General features: G+C 47.2%; 1 protein-coding gene across 2 annotated transcripts in view; it reads left to right on the forward strand.

Moving 5' to 3' along the window:
• The window catches only part of LOC126540313 (uncharacterized), a 59,023-nt gene extending 39,446 nt beyond the window's left edge, over positions 1-19,577 (forward strand). Inside the window, exons 3-7 of one of the 2 annotated variants that reach the window (XM_055075959.1) lie at positions 972-1,034; positions 5,240-5,314; positions 10,014-10,067; positions 10,806-10,917; positions 18,933-19,577. In XM_055075959.1, the coding sequence (XP_054931934.1) occupies positions 972-1,034; positions 5,240-5,314; positions 10,014-10,067; positions 10,806-10,847 (234 nt within the window). In that variant the 3' untranslated portion in view covers positions 10,848-10,917; positions 18,933-19,577. The remainder of the gene's footprint in view (positions 1-971; positions 1,035-5,239; positions 5,315-10,013; positions 10,068-10,805; positions 10,918-18,932) is intronic. The other variant, XM_050187109.2, reaches the window with a different exon arrangement.
• Positions 19,578-23,396: the final 3,819 nt, after the last annotated feature.

The following is a 23,396-nucleotide window of genomic DNA, read 5'->3' on the forward strand; positions in this document are numbered from 1 at the left end:
AAACGCGATCGCCCGATTAAGACAAGCACACGTGTCAATATGGCTGTGTCACTCAATTGCTTCGATGCTAATCTCATTAACGTCAAGTTTCATCGTAACATAGGTTCTGCCGCCATATTAATGCAATTACAGTTCCCAACATAGGCGCCGACTACGGGAGGCGGCTCCGGGGCCTGAGCCTTCCCTCACCCCCTCACTCCCACGCTCACCTAAAATGTCATTACTCGAGCTGTTTCGCTCACGACACATGAGGTTTCTTTTGACTTGCCTGAACCTTTTCATTTGAAATTTTATTGTGGCTAGTAGCTTACTACATTATTGTTTGCGCAGACGTGCATGGTTCTTAATTCCTACTTTCGCTTTATTGCTGCAAATCCTGACAATAGGAGGACCAGCGCATTAGAAACACCAGCAGCGGCTGCCTGATCCGTATTTTACACTGTAAAATTTACACTGTAAACTCTACGCACATACACAATATATTTAAACATATACACAGGACAGATTTCATTATATTTTTGAAAGAGGAGATAACCATTTAACAATTATTTCTAAAGGTAATAAGGAAAACGTCTGCGAACAGTTAAAATAGAACAAAGACAACATTTTGAGCAAGTCATCCTCATCTACAATTAACGACTACTTCTAACTATAGGCTTTTGGGCCATACTTCACGACTTTGTCCAGAAAGGGTTAGCAGAAATTTTGCACCACAATACTAGCTAGTCTTTTCTTTGCTTAGTGTTTTGTGCTATACTTGCTACATTATAACGCTATTGCAAAGCGTTACTGTGGCCCCATTACTAGCACCCGCTCAGCCTGCTGCGACTTACACATGTATTAGAAACAACCTTTTTCACGGTCATGCTTAAAAAGCAGCAGTCTGACTGTTCTCTATTACAGAAGTTATTGAGAAAATATTGAAAGGACATTCCCTGATTTTTAAATGCAACTTTCGTTTACATTTGCAGATGATCAGAAAAGCTTGCGTTGCCGTCCGACTCTGCTATGCAAGCCATAGCACCACTCCGAAGGTTTGTTTCAACAAACTTACTGCTGTCAATGTATTTTACACGCCTTTTTCTTGTGACTGTAATTCAGGTTCGGCTGTTTAAAGAAGCATAAGTGCACATAGAAATAATATACGGCAAGAAAAAGACGCATCTCACTCAAATGCTTATCACGGTAAGAGGGCTATAAATTTAGAGTGTTCATGAGCATCACCTCATAAATTTTACAATTTTTTAAACGTATTCTCCATGAAGAGGAAAACCGAATCTACGGAAGGACACCACGTTTGCAATCTTTCGAGGGAAGTTTTTTGGCACGGTCTTCTGTAATTACACAACAGAACTAAAATGGGCTGTTATTTGATGTATGAATGTCAGAAATAAAGTCTGTTTAAAAATATTCAGTGCCCTTTCATTCTGTGAACAAGAACGACCGGTGAAGCTCTGTATGTGGCGAACTATGCTGCTGGCTGTGTTACTGGCGAACTGCACCTTCGCCGCGGGTCGGCTCGGTATTGCACTATCTTCGGGATCGGTCCACGTATGGGTAGTGCCTAAAGCCTGCTTCGCCTCCGCCGCGGGTCGGCCCGGTATTGCACTAACTTCAGGATCGGTCCACGTATGGGGAACGCTTAAAGCCTGCAGCCCCTCCACTGTGGGTCGGCGCGGTAGTGCACTATTGTCACGTGTAGTGACGGTCATGAAAAGAGTAGAAATAGCCAATCAGCGTTGGTGTACGCAGCTACTTGGACACTCCTGAGCCACTGCTGGACGACAAATCGAAGAGCAACCACTGCGAACTACATTTGGAAGACATAGGGGGTCACAGATTTGAACGTTTAAGGTTGTGGCAGCGGTAGGTTACGATGTCTGCAAACCGCTATGTTGCTGAGGCTGCAGCAGCCGCCGCCATGTTGCGTAAGCAGCGGAGGCGGGAGAGGAGGCCGTCGGCGGCGCCGCCGATGATTCCTTGAACGCATTCTCGTGCAAGCTCACGATGTCGCTGAAACACCTGCCCATCGCCTCTCCTCCTCGCGCCCTGCGCGGCCTCTCATTGGTCGCTCCCTCGCCCGCCTTCTCCTCCTTCGCCGTCACTTCTCATCTTTTTCGGGAGAGAGTACCTGCCTAGGTCTGCCCATCACTTCGGTTGATCGGACACTGGGCCGCTATTTTGTAGCGATGCCTTATGCTTTATTCTATGCTATTCTTATCATCCACCACACACACGGCCGCCTGATCGCGTTGATAATTTGGTCAGACCATCGCTCTGACCAGTGGCCAAGCGCGAAAAGGCTGAAAAAGCACAGAAGCGGAAAAGGCATCGCTACAAAATACCGGCCCTGATCACGCCGACGCACGCCGCGTCTCTCGACTACGAGTGCACGTTCACGTCAGAGCATAGGTCATCGCCAGGCGCAGCCAATCCACCACTGCGCGCCTCCTCACTCAAACACCTGCGCCGCGACGCGCGCTCCTACCTGTTGCCTCTCTGTCTCGCCTAGCCTTTCCTCCTCTCCACTTCCCTTTGCATAGTTGCGCCGAGTTTTGAGCGGTTGCCGGGCACGGCTGGAACTGAAGCTTAAACATCTCCGCTGTTAAAAAGTAAAATTCAATGTAGGGGCTTTCCTTCGAAGAAAGCTATATGATAATGAGACACGGTATAGAGGGAGGGGGGGTGGGTGGCGCCGGATTTATTTTGACCATTGGGGGTGCAGTGGGGTGCACCTAAATGTAAGTATACGGGCCTTTTAGCAATCGATCGCCAATGGGGCTGCTCAGGCCAGAATCTTGCTCACGACTTCAAGCTAGCTGAGCAGCGCAACGCCATAGCCCCTCTCCTACCGCTGCTTGTAAGACAGTTTCAATTCTGTCAAGAAAGGTTTTCCGTCTTGTTTCTTGAGATGATTAAAACATACATCCCATTTCCAACAAAAAAAAAATCTAAGATATCAACTGGTCACTTTGGCGAGCCGTTGTTTTTTCCTCAACAATTCCAACATTATTTTGGACAAACAGGGCGCTACCTCCGGAAGTGCCTTCCGGGAGTACTCAGATCTGACAAGCAGTAGCGTGGCGTCCAGGTGCTTCTAACATTCAACCTTGGCTGTTTTTGGGCAGTGGCAACGCTGCAATTTTAATTCTGCTGTTTTACGTACCACACCCAATACTACTATAAGGGACGCCGTACTAGAGCGCTCAGGAGTCGTTTAACCACCTGGAGTTCTGTAACGTGCACATAAATCTAAGTACACGAGTGCTTTTACATTTTCAGCAGCAACAATCGGTTAATTTTCCATGAACTATCCAGTAAGCTGGCAATGCTGTAGTCTTGCAGCCACACTCCGCAACATTATTTCTGCTGCGCAAAAAGCTCTCCTAAAAGGCATTGCCACGTTAATGTCGGTACCAAAAGGTCTCTTCCAAGATATTGAAGGACCACATGGTACTTAACTCGGCAAACCGAGCTGCGTCTCAATCTTCGTACTCCATTGCGCAGCCCCTCCCGCCCCCACCCCATGCAAATATGAAGTCGTCGTAATTGAACGTTTCACTCTAATTTATAACGATATTACGCACTCCGAAGCTGTATGTCTGGCATGCTGCAACGTATTCTTGTCCCCGATATCACGACGACTTGTTAGCAACCGCTTTGCGGTCAGGAGGATCGGTATGAGGGCTGATTTCCTGGTCACGACCGTCTTGGGGAGCGGCTATTCATCGCGGCTGCATCCAAATTTGCAGGAGGAGACGACAGAATAAAGGAGTTACAGTGCAAAACCGTCAGTTCGTCCATGGCTTATTTCTTAGTCGACGCGTCTACGGCAATTAGCGTTTGGGTTTCCATAACGGTTGTTGCATTGGAAGCATCTGTATCAAATGCGGTGGCTCTCGCCAGAAGCCGATCGACACTATCGCTCCCGCAGCCCTCAATAACTGCATCATCAAAACGTCAGTTTAAATAACAAATCACCGAACGGAACAACAAAACGCACCAAATGTTTGTTGTTGTTCTGTACCTTCCTGGGGCAAGTAGTATTCGAATGTCGAACGTCTAACAAATTCTCATTCAGCTTGTCTACATGAGCCATTTGGCGCCGGGTACGTTTCCACCGTACGAGCGTCACTGAATTATTTTGCAATAATAGGCAGTGATCAGGAAGTCATCAGGCAGGTTTCAGGAAGGGATACTCTACAATGGATCACATCCATGTCATCATTCAGCTAATCGACAAATCCGCAAAGTACAATCAACCTCTATATATCGCTTTCATAGATTACGAAAAGGCATTTGATTCAGTAGAGGTACCAGCAGTCATAGAGGCATTACGTAATCAAGAAGTGCAGACCGCTTACGCAAATATCCTGTAAAACATCTACATTTTGCTGCTGCTGACATATGGGGCAGAAACTTGGAGACTTACAAAGAAGCTTGAGAACAAGTTAAGGACTGCGCAAAGAGCGATGGAACGAAGAATGCTAGGCATAGATTTGAGAGACAGAAAGAGAGCGGTTTGGATCAGTGTCCAAACGGGTATAGCCGATATTCTAATTGACATTAAGAGAAAAAAATCACGCTGGTCAGGTTATGTAATGCGTTGGTAGATAACCGTTAGGCCATTATGGTTACAGAATGGGTACCAAGAAAAGGAAGCGAAGTAGAGGACTGCAGAAGAATAGGTGGTCCGATGAAATTATGAAATTCCCGGTTGCTAGTTGGAATCGGTTGGGGCAGGACAGGTGCAATGGGATATCGCAAGGAGAGGCCTTCGTCCTGCAGTAGACATAAAATAGGTTGATGAAGATGATGCTGATTACTGGAATGTAGATGGTAGAGTTTTACTCCGCGTCGTGACTCTTGCCAATCAAGTTCTCTCTCAGCAACCCATCCAATCACATAGCCTCACCACATGGGATCAAATTACATCGAACTGCCGCACCAATAGCCCTGTGCAATAAAACATAATCAACGAAAATATTGCCCATTTCTAGAATGCACGTATAGAACAGGAAAAGGAAGCTGCTATGAAAATCGCATGTTCAAAGACAGAAAGACTATGTAAACGGAGTTTTAAATTCTGGAAAGTGTTCCAAATCTTCTTTTCGGCTAGCCAAGAGTCGACCGCAAAGTCGAAAATATGTCAAAAACACGCGTGAACACTTTGTACCTCGCGTGAACCTCGCAAAACCTCGCGTGAACACTTTGTATTACTTCTTCCTTTTCTTGCCAGAAGAATCCTACATTCAAGAAGGCCATTTTTCTATGTCTGCGGACGTGGACGACTACTTTCTACAAAATCATTCCGGTAAGTTTATACTTGCAATTTCAGGTGTAGGGCGCAGTATCACTAAGCTGCCCTACACAGCAACACTTGTCGACAAAAGGAGCGGTGGGTATAAGAACAGGGCATGCGTGTGGATGACCTCAAAAGCTGGTAGCCAGCTAGTATACAATGTTCACTCCCGATGGTTACTAAAACATACTCAAGGAAACGACTATTGTAAGCTTGTTCCAGGAAACTTCAATAGAGAGTGGGTCCGGCTATGTCAACGACGTGGAACTTTTGCTATTGTACGTGTTTGGGGGCTTAGGGTTGATCTTCCTCAGTAAACTAAAGCGGCAGATCTATTCACCTGATGTGACATAGTTACTAGCGTGAACTGCAAAGAAGTTGGGACAGTGCAGAGCGCTTGACTTTATCTAACAAGTGTTATTGACAAAATCATCGATTGCGGCCATGGTACGTCAAATAAATGTGCAGAGAAACGCGTAAATGAATGTGCCACAAAGGAGAAAACAGAACGCGCAATGAAGCAGATAAGCGCACACAACGAGCCATTACAATGAATTGACAATGTTCTAACCAAGGTTAAACACTTTATCAATGAGTGTCAGTGATGGTGCGTCTACGCATTCATCGGCAGCGTCCAAATGCTCAACGTGATACCTTAATAGAGTTCAAGGCTAGACATACAATGATAACACGTTACATGTCTACGTTACATACCGACAATGTTCAGACTTGACTATCCTCCTATTTCGATCGTGGGCAGAGTTGCGGGAGCACCTTTAGGCCCATGGCCGTTCACTATTGCGGCTACACCGAAGCTAAAAGCTTAGTGACGACAAGCTATGAAGTTTCCCAATCCAAACAACTTGTTACTTCTCGGGAAAGCGCGAAAACTTGCCACTCGTCGTCAACAGCAGGTTCGCCGTACACCCTCGAGCGCGATCCCACATACCAGCATGGCGTCGCATGATGGATGGCGCTGTGATCGCAAAATGGCAGCGCCCTCAATAAAACGGCCTATACACTCTTGGTCCTAATGCGGTCGACATCGGTCCATTGTCGTCATACCCGCTTAATGATCTGACTCTCTTCATGCCGTCGAATCACGTCTTCTACTTCGGCTGGTTGGTCTAGGTTATCAATAGCTAGGGCAACTAGGTGCACGTGGTCTCAGGGTCGTGCTCGTGGTCTAGGAGCTCGCGGTCGTGATGCCATCGCGTTCGTTATTTCGTCCCAATTCCAACTTTGCCAGTCTACTCTGATCATGCCATCGCCGTCGCGCCAATGTCGCTATACATTCGTTTTCAGAGCGCCGTCGTCCTCGTCAGCGCCGTCGTCACCTTGACATCGTCGTCATTCCAGCTTGGTCATCAGATTCTCATCATGGCGTCATCATGATATGTTCGTCATACAAGCTTCGTGATGCACTCATCGTCCCACCACTGTCGTCATGCACTCGTCGTCATACCATTCTCCTGATACCGCTGTCATGCCATTACCGTCACTGCGTCGTCGTTATGCATTTGTCAGGAAAAGGGCCGGAATGCAAGATAGTGACACGTGCACTACCTTTCTTTTTTCGTCTTCCCCTCTTTCTAAACGAATCTACTAATGGACCACGGCACATTCATCGTCTTATCGTCGTTGTGATGCCATCGCGGTCGTTTCATTGTCGCCATTCTAACTTTGTCATCCGACTCTGGTTCTGCCATGGTCGTCCTACCGGCTTCATCCTTCCAGCGACTTCAATCCATCTTCGTCACGCTGCCGTAATTATACAATCGGGAATGCGCCGCCGTTGTCATGCCATCTTCGTCACTGCGACGTCATACAGTCGCCGTGATGCATCCGTTGTCATACCGACTTCGTCATGCCATCGTGGTCGTGCCGTCTTCGTTACTCCAGTTTCTTCATCAAACTCTCGTCATGCAGTCGTCTTCGCGCAATCTTCTTCAAGTAGGCTTCGAGATAGCGTCATTACTCCAATGCCATACACGCGTCAGCATCCCGTTGTCCTCATTCCGTTGTGTGAGGACAATCGTCGTCACTGCAATGTTGTTATATACCCGTCGTCATGCGTTCATTGCCATACCGTCGTCTTGATGCCGTTGCGATTGTTCCATTGTAGTTATTCTAACTTCGACAATGGGACTGTTGCCACAACGTTGTCGTCAGTCTGTTGTTTTACCAGTGACATCACTTCAATTACGTCCTCCCGTCGCCCTCATGCCATCGTCGTCTTACCGCCTTCGTCGATCCTTTGGCGCCAGTTCTTTTCATCCTTCTATCGTAATCACACTGTGGTCATTCAATCGTAATTATGCCACCGTTTTCATGCGAACATTGTCATTGCGTCTTAATCCGACAGTCATGCATTATTTTTCATACCGTCGTCATCATGCCATCATAGCCGTGCGATCATCGTCATGTGATCGTCGTCCTACCGGCTTCGAGATACAGTCCTCGTCACTGCATCGTTGTCATCGCGTGTCGTTGGCGTCACGCTGTTGTCACTATGCCATTGCTGTCATTTAGCAATCGTACTCATTGCCGTCATTCCTTCTTTATTCTATCGAAGTCATACATTAGTCATTCCATAGTCGTCATTGCGTTAGCGTCATCCAGCCATCGTCACGCTCATGGGCGACCTTGGCAAGCGAGTGCCATAGCCAAGCTGGATAATACCGGAGTTTGTGGCAAATAGCCGAAGTAACAGAAAGATCAGGGTGGCTACTACATATGTTAAACAAACGTGAATTCAGAAATAATGTGTATCGCTACACTGTTGGACTGCAAATCGCATTACCATCGACGGTCGTCGTGAGATGAGCACTCCCGTAATTTTTTCTTCGGCCTGTGGCAATGATGAATCTGGCGATTATGATATGTCCTAATGGTGACAAAAATCGTCGTTATGTGTCATCGTAAGCATGTACAGTAGAGTGAATGGACGACGGGACGAACAATGCACACTCAATTGTGATCACTTAACTGCAGTTGCTCTAACAATTATTTCATGAATTTGCTGCGAAAAAATGCGCGGTGGTAGATTCGTATCCAAGAATTTCATGCGGAAGCGAAACACTATTCACAGCGGAACGCGGCAGCCACCATTGCAGTTTTTCAGTAATATTAGATTTGCGTGTAATGTGCGGAAACTTGTGTGACGTTTTGTTTCAAGTCCTGCTCTGTTAAAGACCAGAAAATTTTTTAATGCTAGAGTTCCTCGTAAGTGGCCATAAACGCAACTTAATGCAACGACAGCGGCATTCGTTATTACCTGTGGCATTCCACCGGTATTTATAGTTGGTTGTTTTATTGCACAAGCAAAGCAGCGCGGTAAATTCAGTGTGGCTATTGAAAATAAAACATATCTGCAATGTAATAAGTAATCATGATAGAAAAGTATTCTGTAATATGACTGTTATTTACTATACAATGTAGAGTTACTTAAAGAATAACAATTTTTCTGAGCTGCTCCTTATAAGAAACGGTGGATCAGAGTTCATCTTGCATACGGAAGATGCCTTCGCTACGTTTGAAACCTCGGGTGCCATAACGTAAATCTATTCCCATCTATATCCATTGAATTTTCTTCGTTAGCGCTCCGCGATGGGTTAAAAGTTTTGGGGCCCTCGCCACTTAAACTGTCTGTCACGAGAGGTCACAAAAACTGGGAGAATTCCCCATTACAATATGACATGCACACACCGATTATACCATGATTAGGCAGAACAATAAAAAAGCATTACTTCGCAATTATGCTCCTTTGTACCATTCTGCGATTGGCGACAATGTTTTCCGCCCGGCCTAGTTTACCTTTCTGTCAAACGACGCCACAAAGCCTTGGTAACTCGCCACGTGGGAGGTACGTACGTGTACGCACTAAAATGTATTTCTATGCCTGAGAAAACTTTGTTTTTTCAATAGCCGGTGATTGCCCGGTTCTGAAGCGAACAGAAATAGCTGATGGCGAGAATTTAGTTGTTTTTTTTTTTTGCGTATAGTAAATCTTTTGCGTGGCCGTATAACTTCGCCGAGCCCCTTCGGCACGTAAATGACATCGCTATACCAAATCTTCCTCGCTGGGCATTCGTTTTGGCTGCACTCTTAAGGCCCCGTTGCATGTCGCCACAATTGTGGACGAGCCAAGCAAGCTAAGCAAGCTAAAGCGGACCGATCTCCTACAGCGGCAGCACTCTCCTTACCGGTTATCAACTTTCACTGGGCTAGCTGGGCCACACCAAAACCTTTTCTCTTCTGTGCACTCCTCCCCTCTCATCAGCCGATTACAGTAGAAAAGCCTGTCACGCTAGGCAATTATATTAGCCTTGAAACCCATCAAAAAAGCTTTTGATTGGGCTGTTGAAACAACTTTGCGCGTCACTACCCGTCTTTGCGTCAGCGTTTGGGTAAATTTGACGTCAGGAGGTTGGAATGAAGTAAGAAAGAAATAACTTTATGGTATGGAGCCCCTGCATTTGAGCCCTTTATATCTGCAAAGACAAGTTATAATGGTAGCGAATACGGCAACCGATGTAACAACTGTGGTATAGGGTGCACATAAACACCCTGCAAAACTTATGCTGATAAGTGAAGTAGCTGGCATCGATATTAGGAACAGCCAGTCAACACCCTTATGGATGTTGTTATTTCTTATTGATCGCACGCAAATGTCTTAGCACTGTAACCGCATTGCTCGTTTTATTTTTAGGCCCAATTCATGATGTCTCCGGATCTTTTCAACCGGCTAGAGACTGAACTACGTGTGAGTCAAAAGCATTTTTTTATTATTTCGGTATATTATTTGACATGTCAAAGGAAGACACGAGATATCATTGGAACGCGACATCCATGTAGAAGAAAATAACTATAAATTCAAACACAAAGGACTAGACCTTGCTTCATTGGTCTTTGTTGCAAATTAGTTCTCAGGAGAGTACTGACAGAAACATGTCTCGCATTTGTTTTTATGAGTATTAGCTTATCAAACAGCCACGGAGTAAACCCACGGCTTCTGCGCAATGAATAATTAAAGTTAACATCCTTACTTCTGTTCAAAACTGGTTTATCGAATAATGAACGAGAAAAACATAGCTAGCCGAGCGCTATGCAGCAGTGATGGCAGCTTCTAATTGTGTGGAATGTCTGCTTATCAAGCCGACGTGATGTTAGCTCACGTTACTCAATTCAGTTTGCACTTTGCACATTAGTTAAGCTCGCAGATACGGAGTTCATCTGCTACTTACGCGGGCACTGCACTATGCGGCGGCCGTCTGCACCGTGGTGGAGTGTATTTGCGCTCCTGCCTTACGAGGCGTTTGAACTCCAACAGAAAGGGTGCGGCAAGTGTAACAGGCAAATAAGAGTGCCCTCGGCAAACAGAAAGAGACAGGCAAGGAGTGCAAACGATGCAGAAATGCAGCTTGAAACCCACTGAGTGAGTAAGTGAGTAAAGACTTTATTCGAAAACGAGGTATTGACGGATGACCTTGTTGTTTGGCAGCCACGAGCCCCTGGGCCCGGACGGCTTCTTCAGCTCTCTTGATGACCTTGGCCTGCAGGGCATGGTCGGAGCTGAGCAACACGGCCTCCCACTGCTCGGTATTATTTATTTCGTGAGTTGTGTGATTTTCGGCTGGGCTCGACCACATAATATGGAACAGATCCGCTTTTTTCTTGCAATGCTTACATGTATTAGGGTATTGGTCCGGGTAGTGTAGTGATAGGCTACGGGGTTAGGGTAGGTGTTCGTCTGAAGTCCTCTCCAAGCTCCTTCTTGTCGCTTGTTAAGCGATTTGTGTGCTGGCGGGTACACTGCCCTGGCTAACCTGTAGTGCTGAGTTGTTTCCTGGTAACTGACCATGCGATCCCTCTCTGATCCTAGCGTGAGCGGTCCGGGAGCTTGGACGGCTCGGGGTGCCCATTAAACGTGCTCAGCTGTCGTTGTCATATGACAAAGATTAATCGAGGCCTATTTAGAGGAATTGGTTTGTGTGATGGAAGACAGGACTCAGTATACTGCTTACTATGTGCGCTTCACATGTGACTAAAGCGTTGCAGTAATTTGAATGTACAGTCGCGGTCAAAAATACGCGGCCCACGGCTCCAGTCGGCGGAGCGGCCGCGAGCCGCACCGCGGCGCTCGCGTCGGCGCTGCGAGAGTTTGCGCTCTGACGACAGGTATCTCCCTACGTATCGTCCGTATCCGTTACGTATCCGCCCGTTACGTATCGTCCGTTACGTATCCGCCCGAGAGCGAGGGAGATACCTGTCGTCAGAGCGCAAACTCTCGCAGCGCCGACGCGAGCGCCGCGGTGCGGCTCGCGGCCGCTCCGCCGACTGGAGCCGTGGGCCGCGTATTTTTGACCGCGACTGTACTATCGGCGTCAAATGAAAGTTGAACAGCGGAGCGCGTGGCCCAAGCATAAGTGAAGATATATATAGTGCGCGCCGTCCAGTCATCACCATTGACAAGCGCGCACATCCGATTTGGCCGCACTGCGCGATCCCCCTCTAGTGAGATAATTTCGCTTCTGTCCTGGTTCTTACGTTTGAAAGGGAGGAAATAAAAAATAAGAACTAAGCTAAAGTATTGCAGTTTACGGCGAGTCTTGTCGCACAGATCGCCGAAGCCACAAGTGCTGTCAGCGCGAATAGCGGTGCGCGTGGTGCAGTTTGCACCGTCATCGCCCGCACCGCGCGGGCGAATCTACCTTGCGATGACGGTGCACGGCGCGGGCGATGACGGTGCAAACTGCACCACGCGCACCGCTATTCGCGCTGACAGCACTTGTGGCTTCGGCGATCTGTGCGACAAGACTCGCCGTAAACTGGAATACTTTAGCTTAGTTCTTATTTTTTATTTCCTCCCTTTCAAACGTAAGAACCAGGACAGAAGCGAAATTATCTCACTAGAGGGGGATCGCGCAGTGCGGCCAAATCGGATGTGCGCGCTTGTCAATGGTGATGACTGGACGGCGCGCACTATATCTTCACTTATGCTTGGGCCACGCGCTCCGCTGTTCAACTTTCATTTGACGCCGATAGTATCTTCAAAGTTAGCTCATTGCATACACTTATTGGGCAATCGTACACTTCTCTCTAGAAATGCACTTATGTTGACTCATTAAAGTATAGAAATGAGTGCCGCTTTTAATGTAGCTTCGAGAAGATTAATCTCAAAATCTAACTTCTGTAAGATGTATGTTGCAATGGTGTTAAAACGAATGCATGCCATTTCTTACGAAAAACTCCGTGTCAAATGTCAGGATAACACATGTACACACTTCGTGGGAAGCCGGGCAGTCTGAGGGTGGCGAGGAGGCTAATGGCATGATCGATGAAATAATTATGAAACGCGGGATCCACATGTAAAGTATCTGAGCGAAGAAGGTCGAGATCGAATTGAAAAGCTTAATGTCCAGTGGTATAGAAGATGCAAGCAGTAAAATTATTGTAGACGTGTAATGGAAGGCATGAAACGCGTCGAGCACTTGAGCCTTTATCTTCGAACACAAAAGTTCCTCTCTTTATCTTCGGTAACGCGAGCAAGGAGTCTTACAGGTTCTTTACTACATCTAGTTTCCAGAAGACTGACAATAGTCGTGTTCCTGGGTGGCTTTATCGGTAATCGCGAACATAATTTTTATTGTGCCTAAATTCGTAATTTATTGGTCCCTCTTTAGCATTCCACGCATGCATTGGAGTTAGGCAACTGAAGCAGGTGAGTATAGTCAAGGCGTGGCCATTTAATCGTGATCATCAACGTGCAGGTCTGTATCTTGACCCCAATCTTTGCCACAGTAAACGTTACTTTTGTATCTTGTTCTGCCACCCAGTGCGTTGAGGAGACGCATCGCCAAACAAAGATATATAGAACCTGACGCTTGTCATAATTTATACTAAATTGATGCACTCTCAGCACTCGCTGGCTTCAACTGACTGACTGCCGTATGTGTGCTGCTATTCATAATTGTAAAAGCTTACTTAATATATCTTACGCATTTAAAAATGAAATTTTTGAATATTAGGTTAACCACGGAAGAATTATTAATCTTTAGTGACATTGTAATGAAACAAAAGACACCAGTACTTCAAGTTTTGCTACGTCTACGACCCCTTGTGGTTTCACGAAGGAGTTGTGATTCCACCAAGCACAGTCGGTTTCCGAAGTGTAAATAATTGATTGCGTTTCATCAGTTTCGTAGAGGAAGCCGAATTAATCATGCTAGTCAACTGCACTAGTTGCAATAAAAGGAAGAAATAATTGCACCGTTACCCTTAAGGGCAACAAATATAGTGGACATGGGAGAGCCATGTTGAACAGAGCAGAAGCTCCGCAGATTTTTTTACATTGGGTCAGTGTGCCATTTACTTCATTGCGTCTGAAGCTGCACATTCTTGGGATTGTTAAGTTTTCGTCTGCAAAATAACAAAAAAAATGCTATCGGCTAATTTGCCGGTAGAAATCGAGTTCCATCCACCATTGAACATCAACCACCAGAACTGGCCCTTGCAGCTTTCCTTAATAAATTTTTTAATACCTGTCAAGCCTATGTAATACCTATGACCACAATCATCGTGCACTGCAGATTATTTACTACAAGGCCTTAAGTCTGTTCAAGTTGGCCATGATGCGCATTGAAACTGCCAGCCATTCCTATGAACCTTTCTGCAATATTTTGTCTCCTGTATGATGGATGTGCTATGTGAACGTTAAACACATGGCCCGAGGCCTTTTCTACCACGTCGCATAGTTACCAAAACTATGCAACCTAATACAAGTTGAAGAAGGGCTGAAATCTGGGCCAGTTCGTACATACTTGAAGGAAAAAACCAGTCAAAAAACACAAAGGACAAGAGGAGAGGTTCACATCACAACGACAAGTTGTTTACGAGTTATAAGAAGGCGTAGCGACCTATTCTAGAACGCCGCTGCAGTCACCTAAATTACCGAAAGATTATACCTTTCATGGCATGTCAGCACAGTTATTGTTGGGGACACGTTACCAAAAAATATATTCAAGAATTATGAAACGAGCATCAAAGCATTCCCAAGGAGTAAAAATTTATTACTAGCTTTCGAATTTTATTGATTGAAACGCCGACTCATTTTAATTTGTGAAAGTGTCTGCATTGGATGAATTCTGAAAAAGTTTCGACGCTGTTCGTCGAACAGGCATCTAAACGGCTCATAACCGAGCTTTGTCGTTAGAAATTATTTATTTCGATTACGTAAAACAAGACTTTGCAGCTAATGGCTCATAGTGTCGCCGAAACGGGAACACTGACTTGTTCACTTAGCATTAAATAAAAGTAGCAGTTTTGCCCGAAAGGCGAAGCATCAGTTACGATAGCAAATTAGCAGACAGCTCTACAAAGTAAGGATAGTAGTTTTATCGACCATATGAACATCGAAACATTCGCTGACTAAATTAACAAGCATGCTGTCAGCGCGCGCAGGCAGCAGCAGCGGAGCAAGTGACTTTCGTGCTGTCTATAGGCGCCGTGCAGGCCGATGGACGCGCCACTGGTGGCGGCCTGCGCAGAACACGCGGGAGAGGAGCCTGGCGCGCGCCGTAGTTCGTTGTGTCGTTGATCGTGCTTCTCTGTCTCATTCACGTTTTCAGAGCAAGATAGGCAACACCATTCGCACGTGTGGAGTGGCCAAGGTTTCAGGGAATGTCGAAGAAGAATTGTTGCAGGGTGGGGGGCTCAAATACCGGTGAAAATGTGCCGGGGATACGGTTCTAATCGTTCCCGGCAAAGCCTCATCAGCGGGAGCAACGGTAGCAAAAATGGATCGTCGCTTCGAAGGAAAATTTCTTGTTCTCATCCTTTCCTTTTTCTCGTCGGTGTTTTTTTCCACTCGATCATAGACGCGTGAGCAACGAAGTTCGTCTGCAGTGCAGCATGATGTTTAAGGGCATTTCGCTAAAGTTCGGAATGCTGTTTGCCGCTTACATTGTTTTCCGCTTCTTTACCGCGTTGCGCTAGCTAGGCAGCACGACTGCACGAGCGCATTGCGTTGTATGTTAAAGCTACTGAAGTTTGCAAGAACTGAAATTGTTGGTTTCATTTGGCGCGGTATATCCTCGCACCAGCTGTCCCGCACTTCATGTTTTTACATCTATTTTATGCGTGGCTTTGCACATGTTTAACTGTTGCTAGTTGCTCCATGCATAACTCTTGTCGATTCTTTCGAGCTGCAAAGCTTTCACCCTGCCTTGTTTGTAAAGGGTATAAATCACGCTGTGTGTTATCGGCATGATAGCAAGGAAGTGCTTCTTTAACAGCTTTATTCTTTTCGCCCGAGGGCATCTTAGATATTGTTTGCGTTTTTGGAAATGTGTTTAGAAAATAGGTAGTTCAGGGCGAGAATTGCTAATAGCTGCTGCATATGGTATTTTTGTTCCATTTCTCGCTGAAAAGTTCGCGTCCCGTTTGGGAAGTCATCACACCTCGATGCTACCTGAGCAAACTTAACACGCCGAGTGATTTGTTTGTTTCACAACGTAGTCCCTTCTTGCATGTGAGTTTTGTACTCAACTGAATTCTTTCTTATACTTACGCTGCAGACGACTAAACCGGGCCTTGCCGCCAGCGCTCATTTACTTTGACTGGCGCTGCTCTGCCTTTAAATATATCATGTGGCGCCTCTCTCTAGTAATATAAGAAAGTACTGAAAAGTTAGTCAGTCTTTAGCTTTGCACGTTTGCAAGCAGCTCCCTTGGGGAAGTTAAAATTGCACAAACTGCAGCGGGGACGCTAGTTCATCGGCGTATGCAGCAGAATTGCATCGGCGGTACAGCACTAACACGCACTTTTATTATCCCGTGTGTTTGGTGACTTCGTTGGCTAGTGTACGCGTTTCCATCAATAAATTGGCAATTACTCTTCTTGAGGCGACTTCGACTGCACTTATTCGGTGATGTCAGATGTATTCATCGGCAGAAAAATCACAATGGCATATGCAGAGATTGCACCGTGCGGATTTGTTTGATATAAGTCTGCACTAACGACGGTTGCTTATTATTCAGGTACAGAAGTAGCATTGCGGCAAGGGAAGAATAAAAAAAAAACATCGATAGGTCGCATCACTCAACAAAATTTATCGGCTAGTGAACATAAGCTCCACGTCATGTAAATTGGGTTCATGGCGTTTGTCTGCGGGACACACCTTGCACGTATGTGGACCATGTTGTCCCAAACACCGGTAACATCGTGTTCATACCCGCTCGCACAGAGGTCAGCATCTTCCCTACAGCTGTCACCGCAGAAGAAGCAGCCTGGAACCTGAACAAAGGAGAAATAGCAGCCGTGAACTTCAGCCATCCTTGCTGCAAAGGGTTGTCTGCTACTGCTCCCGCGTGTACTGTTGGAAGCGTCCGCTAGGTGGCTTTCAGTGGCGCCTCTATAGGCGGTGCACGAGGGGTATAGCTTCAACGCAAACAAACTTAGTTGTGAGAGAGAAAAGTGGTTCTTGTAGGGAAAGGAGGAAAGGCTGGCACTATCTTCTGCAACCCGTGCGGCAGCACGCGGAAGGTCTGAGCCATCGGCGCACCTAGACCGCCTAGACGCTGCCCCCAACGCAAATAGCTTTCAAGATAGGACGTGCGCTGCCACGCAATACGCAGATTCTGTCGAAGTACAATGCTGCCTCAACCTCCCTCCCCTCTCCCTGGCGGCTTGCGCGCGCTTCCGGAAGACGGCGCGATGCCGCCCCGCTTTCCTCCCTTTCGCGCGCGAGACTCGGCCGCGATCGTCGATTTCCTTTGTGGAAGCTTTCACTCGCTTTACAGCATGCGGCGCGTGGCGACGGCGTTATCTCCCTTGGGATTTAAGTATAAACCCCATGCAAGCAATCTTGCGCGCCACAGCGACAAGCGACGCGATGGAGATGGCTGTCGCGTTCGCTCGTCGCCTACAAGCCGTACCCCATGCGAGCGACGACTTCCAGCGACGTCGCCCCAGTGTTGCCGGTATGAGGGCAGCAATATAGGCGCCGAAACTAGCGTGACGCATGCTTTATTAACTTAAGCTGATGTGTTTTACTGTGAAAAGCAGCACAAAATATTTCTGAGAGTCTTGCAGTAGGTTCTTATCCTTGCACTATAAAAATTCAATCGTTTGCTCGTTCCGTGCCACTATCGGTAGTACTTCAGTGATGTACATCCAGTTCCGGCTTCGCGCTATTGCCTAGTCGCCCATAGCACTTCCGGGTGACGAGCGACGAATTCTAGATTTGCAGAACCGAGCGATCGCGCGACAAGACCGAGCGATCTGTTCAAGCGACGGCCCGATCCGTCGCTCGAAGCCGTCGCTCGTCGCTGTCGCGCACCAAATCCCGCTCATGGGGTTTAGCCTTTACACGGAATATCACGGCGACTGCGGACGGCAAAAATGCGCCTGGAGTGTCCATATAATTGATGTCGCAGTAAAACAATCGGGCATTAGTGAAAGCGAAGGCAAGGTTTATGGCTGCGCCGAACCTCTTCAGACGGTGCTTTAAGTATATGAGCAAAGGGCGGGGAGCGGGGGGAAGGAGGAGGGCTCTGCAGGTTTGATTGATTGCGTCAGTTTGTTTGTTATAAAAATAATGAGGTGCGGTTACTTTACGAGCAAAGGGCTTGCCAGCATTTGTGCAATGCATCCACAACGCTGGTGTGATACGCAGTATCATCAGCGGTGTTGCAAGAGTCGCACCTATATGACACATGAAATGAGATCGAAAGAAAGCTGCAAGCGTTTTTTTTAATACTTACGAGCACTCTTCGTTCCGGTCAGACCATAGTGTGCACTAATGTGTGCTAAGCATACAGATGCTCAACAGAAACACTTGTGTTTGTGCACGCAGCTCTTATGCTAGCAGTGGGACGAAGAACGACTCTCCTGGCTTCACTGCAGAGCCAGTCGAGCGGGGCGCAAGCGTGCATCCATTTGACTTCTTTGTTGTTGAAGCCACAGGCACTGCGCCTGTCGGAGGACCTTCGTCTGCACGCGCACGCTGTGCACGGGCTGCCGCTAGCGTAACAGCGCAGCTACTGCGCGATCGCGCCTCGGGTGTTTATATATTCGCCACGCAATAAAATCACCTAATAGAAACAAAAACACTAGCCTGGAGCCCTCCTTCTACCGCAGTAGAAACCCACGAAATTTGCTGACGTAATGCAATGTTAGTTTGGTACATCAATACACCGAAAGTAGAATAACTGCGAAAATCTTGATCATGCGGGAAGAAATCTAGAACGCTGGGGGACTCCAGCTCGCACTCCGATCATTGAGCCTGGAAACCCACATAACGAGTCGCTATGGTGAACGCTGACATGAAAGAAAGGTGGCTACCAGTCACCTTATCAAGTTTGCAGGAGCAATTGTGTTTCCTATAAGAAACGGTCCAAACTGGCAACACTGACTACAGTCATACAATGAAGCATGTCCAGGAATAAATGATCTAGTTAACCGCTTAAGCCGAAGTAGTGGCCGCTATAATTATAACTTCAGCTTGTTGAATTCATTGTGATAACTAAATAAACTATATTACCTTTCAGCGTCTGCATAAAGAACCTGCCCATATATTCCCTGTGGTCTACAAAGCACGTTCTCTCGAACCTTTCTTTTTTTTTTCTAGTCGTGCATGAGTGCTGACATCATACCCGAAGATGCTGACGTCGTTTTAGCAGCAGCAAAGCGATATTTGAAGATCATGAATATCGTTGGAAATCCGCTAGGTTCTACGTAAAGGATGCAGGATGGCACTTCAGATGCGGCGGCACTTCTTAAGGCACAAGAATAGCGTTCACCAAACACTTCGCAAATAAACATGCCTACACACAGTATATTTACGCCTTGATAAAGTTGTCTCTGGTTCTCTGCTTAAGAATTCTCTCGTAATAATAGTCCAACGCACACCTACTTTCCAGAACGTTTTCGTACAGCTTTCAGCACTAGAATGAAATTGGCCAACGAAATGTTTGTAAGGTAATGCTAAATTTACATACCGTTATTATTACGGCTCATCTGGAGCAACGAGCCGCGTTCTTTATGCTCACCGCCGTTTCCTAAAAAAAAAAAAAACTCTGAATTCGATTAGAGTTCTAGGATTGTTGCTCGATGCCAAGGGCTGTAATGCCAAAACCATTGCGCATCTGACCGCCAAAACCGAGAATATTCTCAGATTAATCATGAGAGTCTCCAATAAGAAGGGGGGCCTAGGCGAGGACAACCTACTTAGGGTGCATCACGCTTTTCTTATGAGCCACATCGACTATGTGGTCTCGGCCCTGCAGTGGACAAAGACTGAAAGGGACAAGCTTGACACGTTGATGCGGAAAAGCGTCAAGAAGGTGCTGGGTATTCCGATCACGGCCAGCACGGACAGGCTAATGCAGCTCGGCGTTCATAACACGACCCTCGAACTCATGGAGGCGCAACGAGCGGCGCAGATCACGAGGCTTTCGGGCTCCAGCGCCGGTAGGCGCCTCTTGGAGGCTGCGGGCTTGCAGCCACGTTAGTCACAGCGAGGTGGTTCAGCTGGACGAGAACTCCAGAGGGACCTACGTCGTCAGCCCCTTCCCTAGAAACGTTCACCCGCAACATAATGCGGGCAGGCGAGCAGCTCGTGCCAGGGCGATATTGAAGAAAACGGTCGGCATAGAAGCCTTCGTGGACGCAGCTCAATATGGGCGCTCCGGTAAATTCACGGTCACGGCGGTAAACGATAAGGGCGAGCTCCTATCTGCGGCCTCGGTAGGCGCTGTGACGGCCGACGTGGCAGAACAGGTGGCGGTGGCGCTGGCGATGCAGGATTCAAAAAGGCCGTATATCTACGCTGACTCACGCGCGGCCGTCAGGGCTTTCGCTTCGGGAATGGTTGCGAGACAGGTGGAGGCGATTCTGAAAAACAAGTCCAGAACTAATTGTGACCCCGTGCATTATATTATATGGTTCCCAGCTCACATGGGCGACAACGTGCTGCCGGACCACCCGAACCCCAATGAAATTGCTCACCGCCGTGCGCGAGAATTAACGCGCCGCGACGGCGATGGGGCTACATTGGATCCGGAGGAGCTCGGCCACAGCGACCCTTTATTAACCTTTCACGAGATCGTCTCCCATTATAAAGAGGAACGCAGGCGCTTCCCGCCTCCGCATCCAAATCTATGCAGATCACAATCAATCACGCTTAGGATGCTTCAGATGAGGTCATATCCCTCGCGAGGTTTCTTAAGCAGGATTTATCCAGAAATTGACCCACAGTGCCCGGATTGTGGGGAGGTTAGCACCCTACCTCATATGCTCTGGCAGTGTCCTGCGTTACGGGATACGTCCCTCACCAGCGAACGAGACTGGGACGAGGCCATATCTAGTACGCAACTCAGGCTCCAGTCCATGGCCGTCCAGAGGGCCCGTGAAAGAGCGGAGAGGCTTGGCCTCCCGATTCCGACATGGGAGCAGCCAGCGGCGATCTGGGGGCCCCAACGGGTCTCCACCGGCTAGTCCCTCAGGACCTCAATAAAAGTTCATTGTCTGTCTGTCTGTCTGTACTCTACAAAAAACGCCCTGTATATTTGTAAGACCCTATCATGCAGTACAAAAGTGAAATCATGTAAAATTTCCACGTTCTGCAGAAAGCAGCGAACGACATACCTGTGTTCTGTAGAAATGAAGAGAGTAAGACAGGCGGCTGATATTGTGAAAACATTCTGTAAAAGATCGGAATGTGAGATCGAGGAGTCAGCAACAATGCTGAGAAATGCTACATGCTGCCTGGGAGCTCGATCTTTCTAAAGCAGAAGTAAGAGCTTGCACCGGAGCCTACGAAATGCGTCGGTGTTGTACTGCCACAATTTAATCACGTTGTAGCGTGAATCACGTTGTAGCGCGTTGTAGCGTGAAATCACGCTACAACGTGAATGATTACTTGGAAGAATAAGCTGAATGAGTGGGAGGAAACAACTAAGTGTGTCACCTTTCCGCGTTAGCAACACACAGCTTGCCAGCTCCTGGTCAATAAAATTTGGCAACTGCTACGACGTGTATGCACCTCACATTTAAGCGTACAAAGATTATACGAGCAGTTCACCATGTTGATCTGGAATGTGTATGGGAGTGTATCAGCCTTAAGAAATTGTTCAGTTGAGTAAGTGTGAAGTCTTGCGCCTGAGACACTTCTTCTTGAAGCAAGTTCTTTGCATGTTTATCTTTTTGCGAGTCAAAATAATTCATTTTTGCTAAACGTGTTTTAGGCAAGTATGGGCGCCGTTTTATACTATAAAGTGTGTTCTCTCGTAAAGCGAAGAAATCTAGCGTCAGTCTTTTTTTTCAGAAGTTTATACAGGCCAGAGAATTCTTGCACAGGTGTTTCTTTCTTTGAAATGCCTGAGCAATAAAAACGCAAGAATCTGTACAGTGACGTAGTTTGCATGAGGTTGTCTCAAGCAGTGTGGCAAGTAGGTTGAAAAGGTTAAAGCGAACGCCTGTACATCTGCCAGTAAAATTGTTTTACACTTTTTTCGTCTCAGAAGACATGCGTTACGGGTCAAGCTATGGCTCGAAGATGAAGGCAGATTAGTTCCTAAATCATTCAAATCTTTAAGATGAGCACGATCACAAACAAGAAAACATCTTTTGATACACTGCGCAAACGCGGTGAACTTGTAGAAGCTGCCATTCACGCCGTACAGAATCTACTTTCTCCATCATTCAAATTAGACTGATACGCTCGTGGCGTTGTGGTCTTCACAGTATATGGAACATATGGAATATTTTACTGCGAGGGCAGTTAAGTGTTCGAAATTGAGTTTATTTTTTGTGCCCGTAGATCCATTCATCCTTCTCTTACTATGACGAATAGCGTTGTCATCATCGACGCTACCTTGTCGTCGTCAGGCCTAGTAGCGTGAGTGTCAGCTGCGCCGCTGCACTCGGCACCAGGGGGGGGAGGGAGGGAGGGAGGGCTGTTATGTAAGAGTACGCCTAGTGGATTGTCCATTTAGGCCGCTGCTGATTGGATGCAGCTGCACGAGCAAGGCGCAGACGAGCGTCCTCAGCCAATCAGCAGCGGCCGAAATGGACAGTCTATTAGGTGGACTCCTGCAGAATACCTCCCCTGGTGCTGCCTTCTGGCGAGTCCTGCGGTGGCTGCGTGAGGATAGCTATAGGGGCTTGTTTGTCCGGCGTATCTTATTTTGTTGTAGCACTACCTTAACGACAAGGACAACATAAAGCACAAGAGAAAAAGGCTGCACTTCCGGTGCGCGTTCGCATGTTCTGTTTTAGAGCGAGAGCTCTACAACTCTACGTGCGGAGCCAAAAAACGTCTGGTTCCGTAAATCTGACCTTCAAGCTCAGCCAAGGTCAAACTGGAAGTTAGCCTGCCTAATCTGTTCTGGAGTGAAAACAAATAGCGGTTCAAGGTCAGTGTTTCGTGGCGCCGCCGCCAGAGGCACTCTGCGCGCACGTTCGCGTCGAGAGCGCCGACGGCGCCGAGCAGCGTCTGTGTGCTGCCTTTTTAGACGTGTTCTTGCTGCATCTGCTGAGCTCTTTGCTGTTGACGTTTTCCTTCCTCATCTTCTCAGCGGGAAGTACATGGATTAGTTGTACGGGTAGCACTGTGCCGTCTTTGGCTCCACCAACAACCAGCGAAAGAGAGACCTGCTCCTGCAAGAGCCCAGCTATTTGCGTGCACGGACACACAAGAAGCTTGTGTTTGTGCGGATTGTATTCGCTGAACAAGTTTCCTGCAGTGCCTGAGAAAGAACACCATAGGATAATGGCTTTAAATAAAAGACTTCGTGCCCAGCAACCTTGCTTGGGTTTCGCTCTATCAGGAGATCCTTCAATACTGTATTGAAGGAACCTGGTTTCATTCGCCTAAACTAGGAGACAGTGTGCGTTTTGCCTTCCCGTGCTGCCGGCGTGTGATTACAGCATAGCAGTGCCGTTTACGACCTCTCGTAGACTTTATTTTGGGCCCGCTTGGTTCACTTTCTGGACGGTAAGCCCCATGATATACGGTGCCCAAAACTCCAAGAAAGAAAGGTAAGCAGAATGCGTTCCGTTGCGCGTGCAGACTTCGTAACCTGCGCAGCGA

The sequence above is a fragment of the Dermacentor andersoni genome, chromosome 2, assembly GCF_023375885.2.
Source record: "Dermacentor andersoni chromosome 2, qqDerAnde1_hic_scaffold, whole genome shotgun sequence".
In the NCBI taxonomy this organism is placed as follows: Eukaryota; Metazoa; Arthropoda; class Arachnida; order Ixodida; family Ixodidae; genus Dermacentor; species Dermacentor andersoni.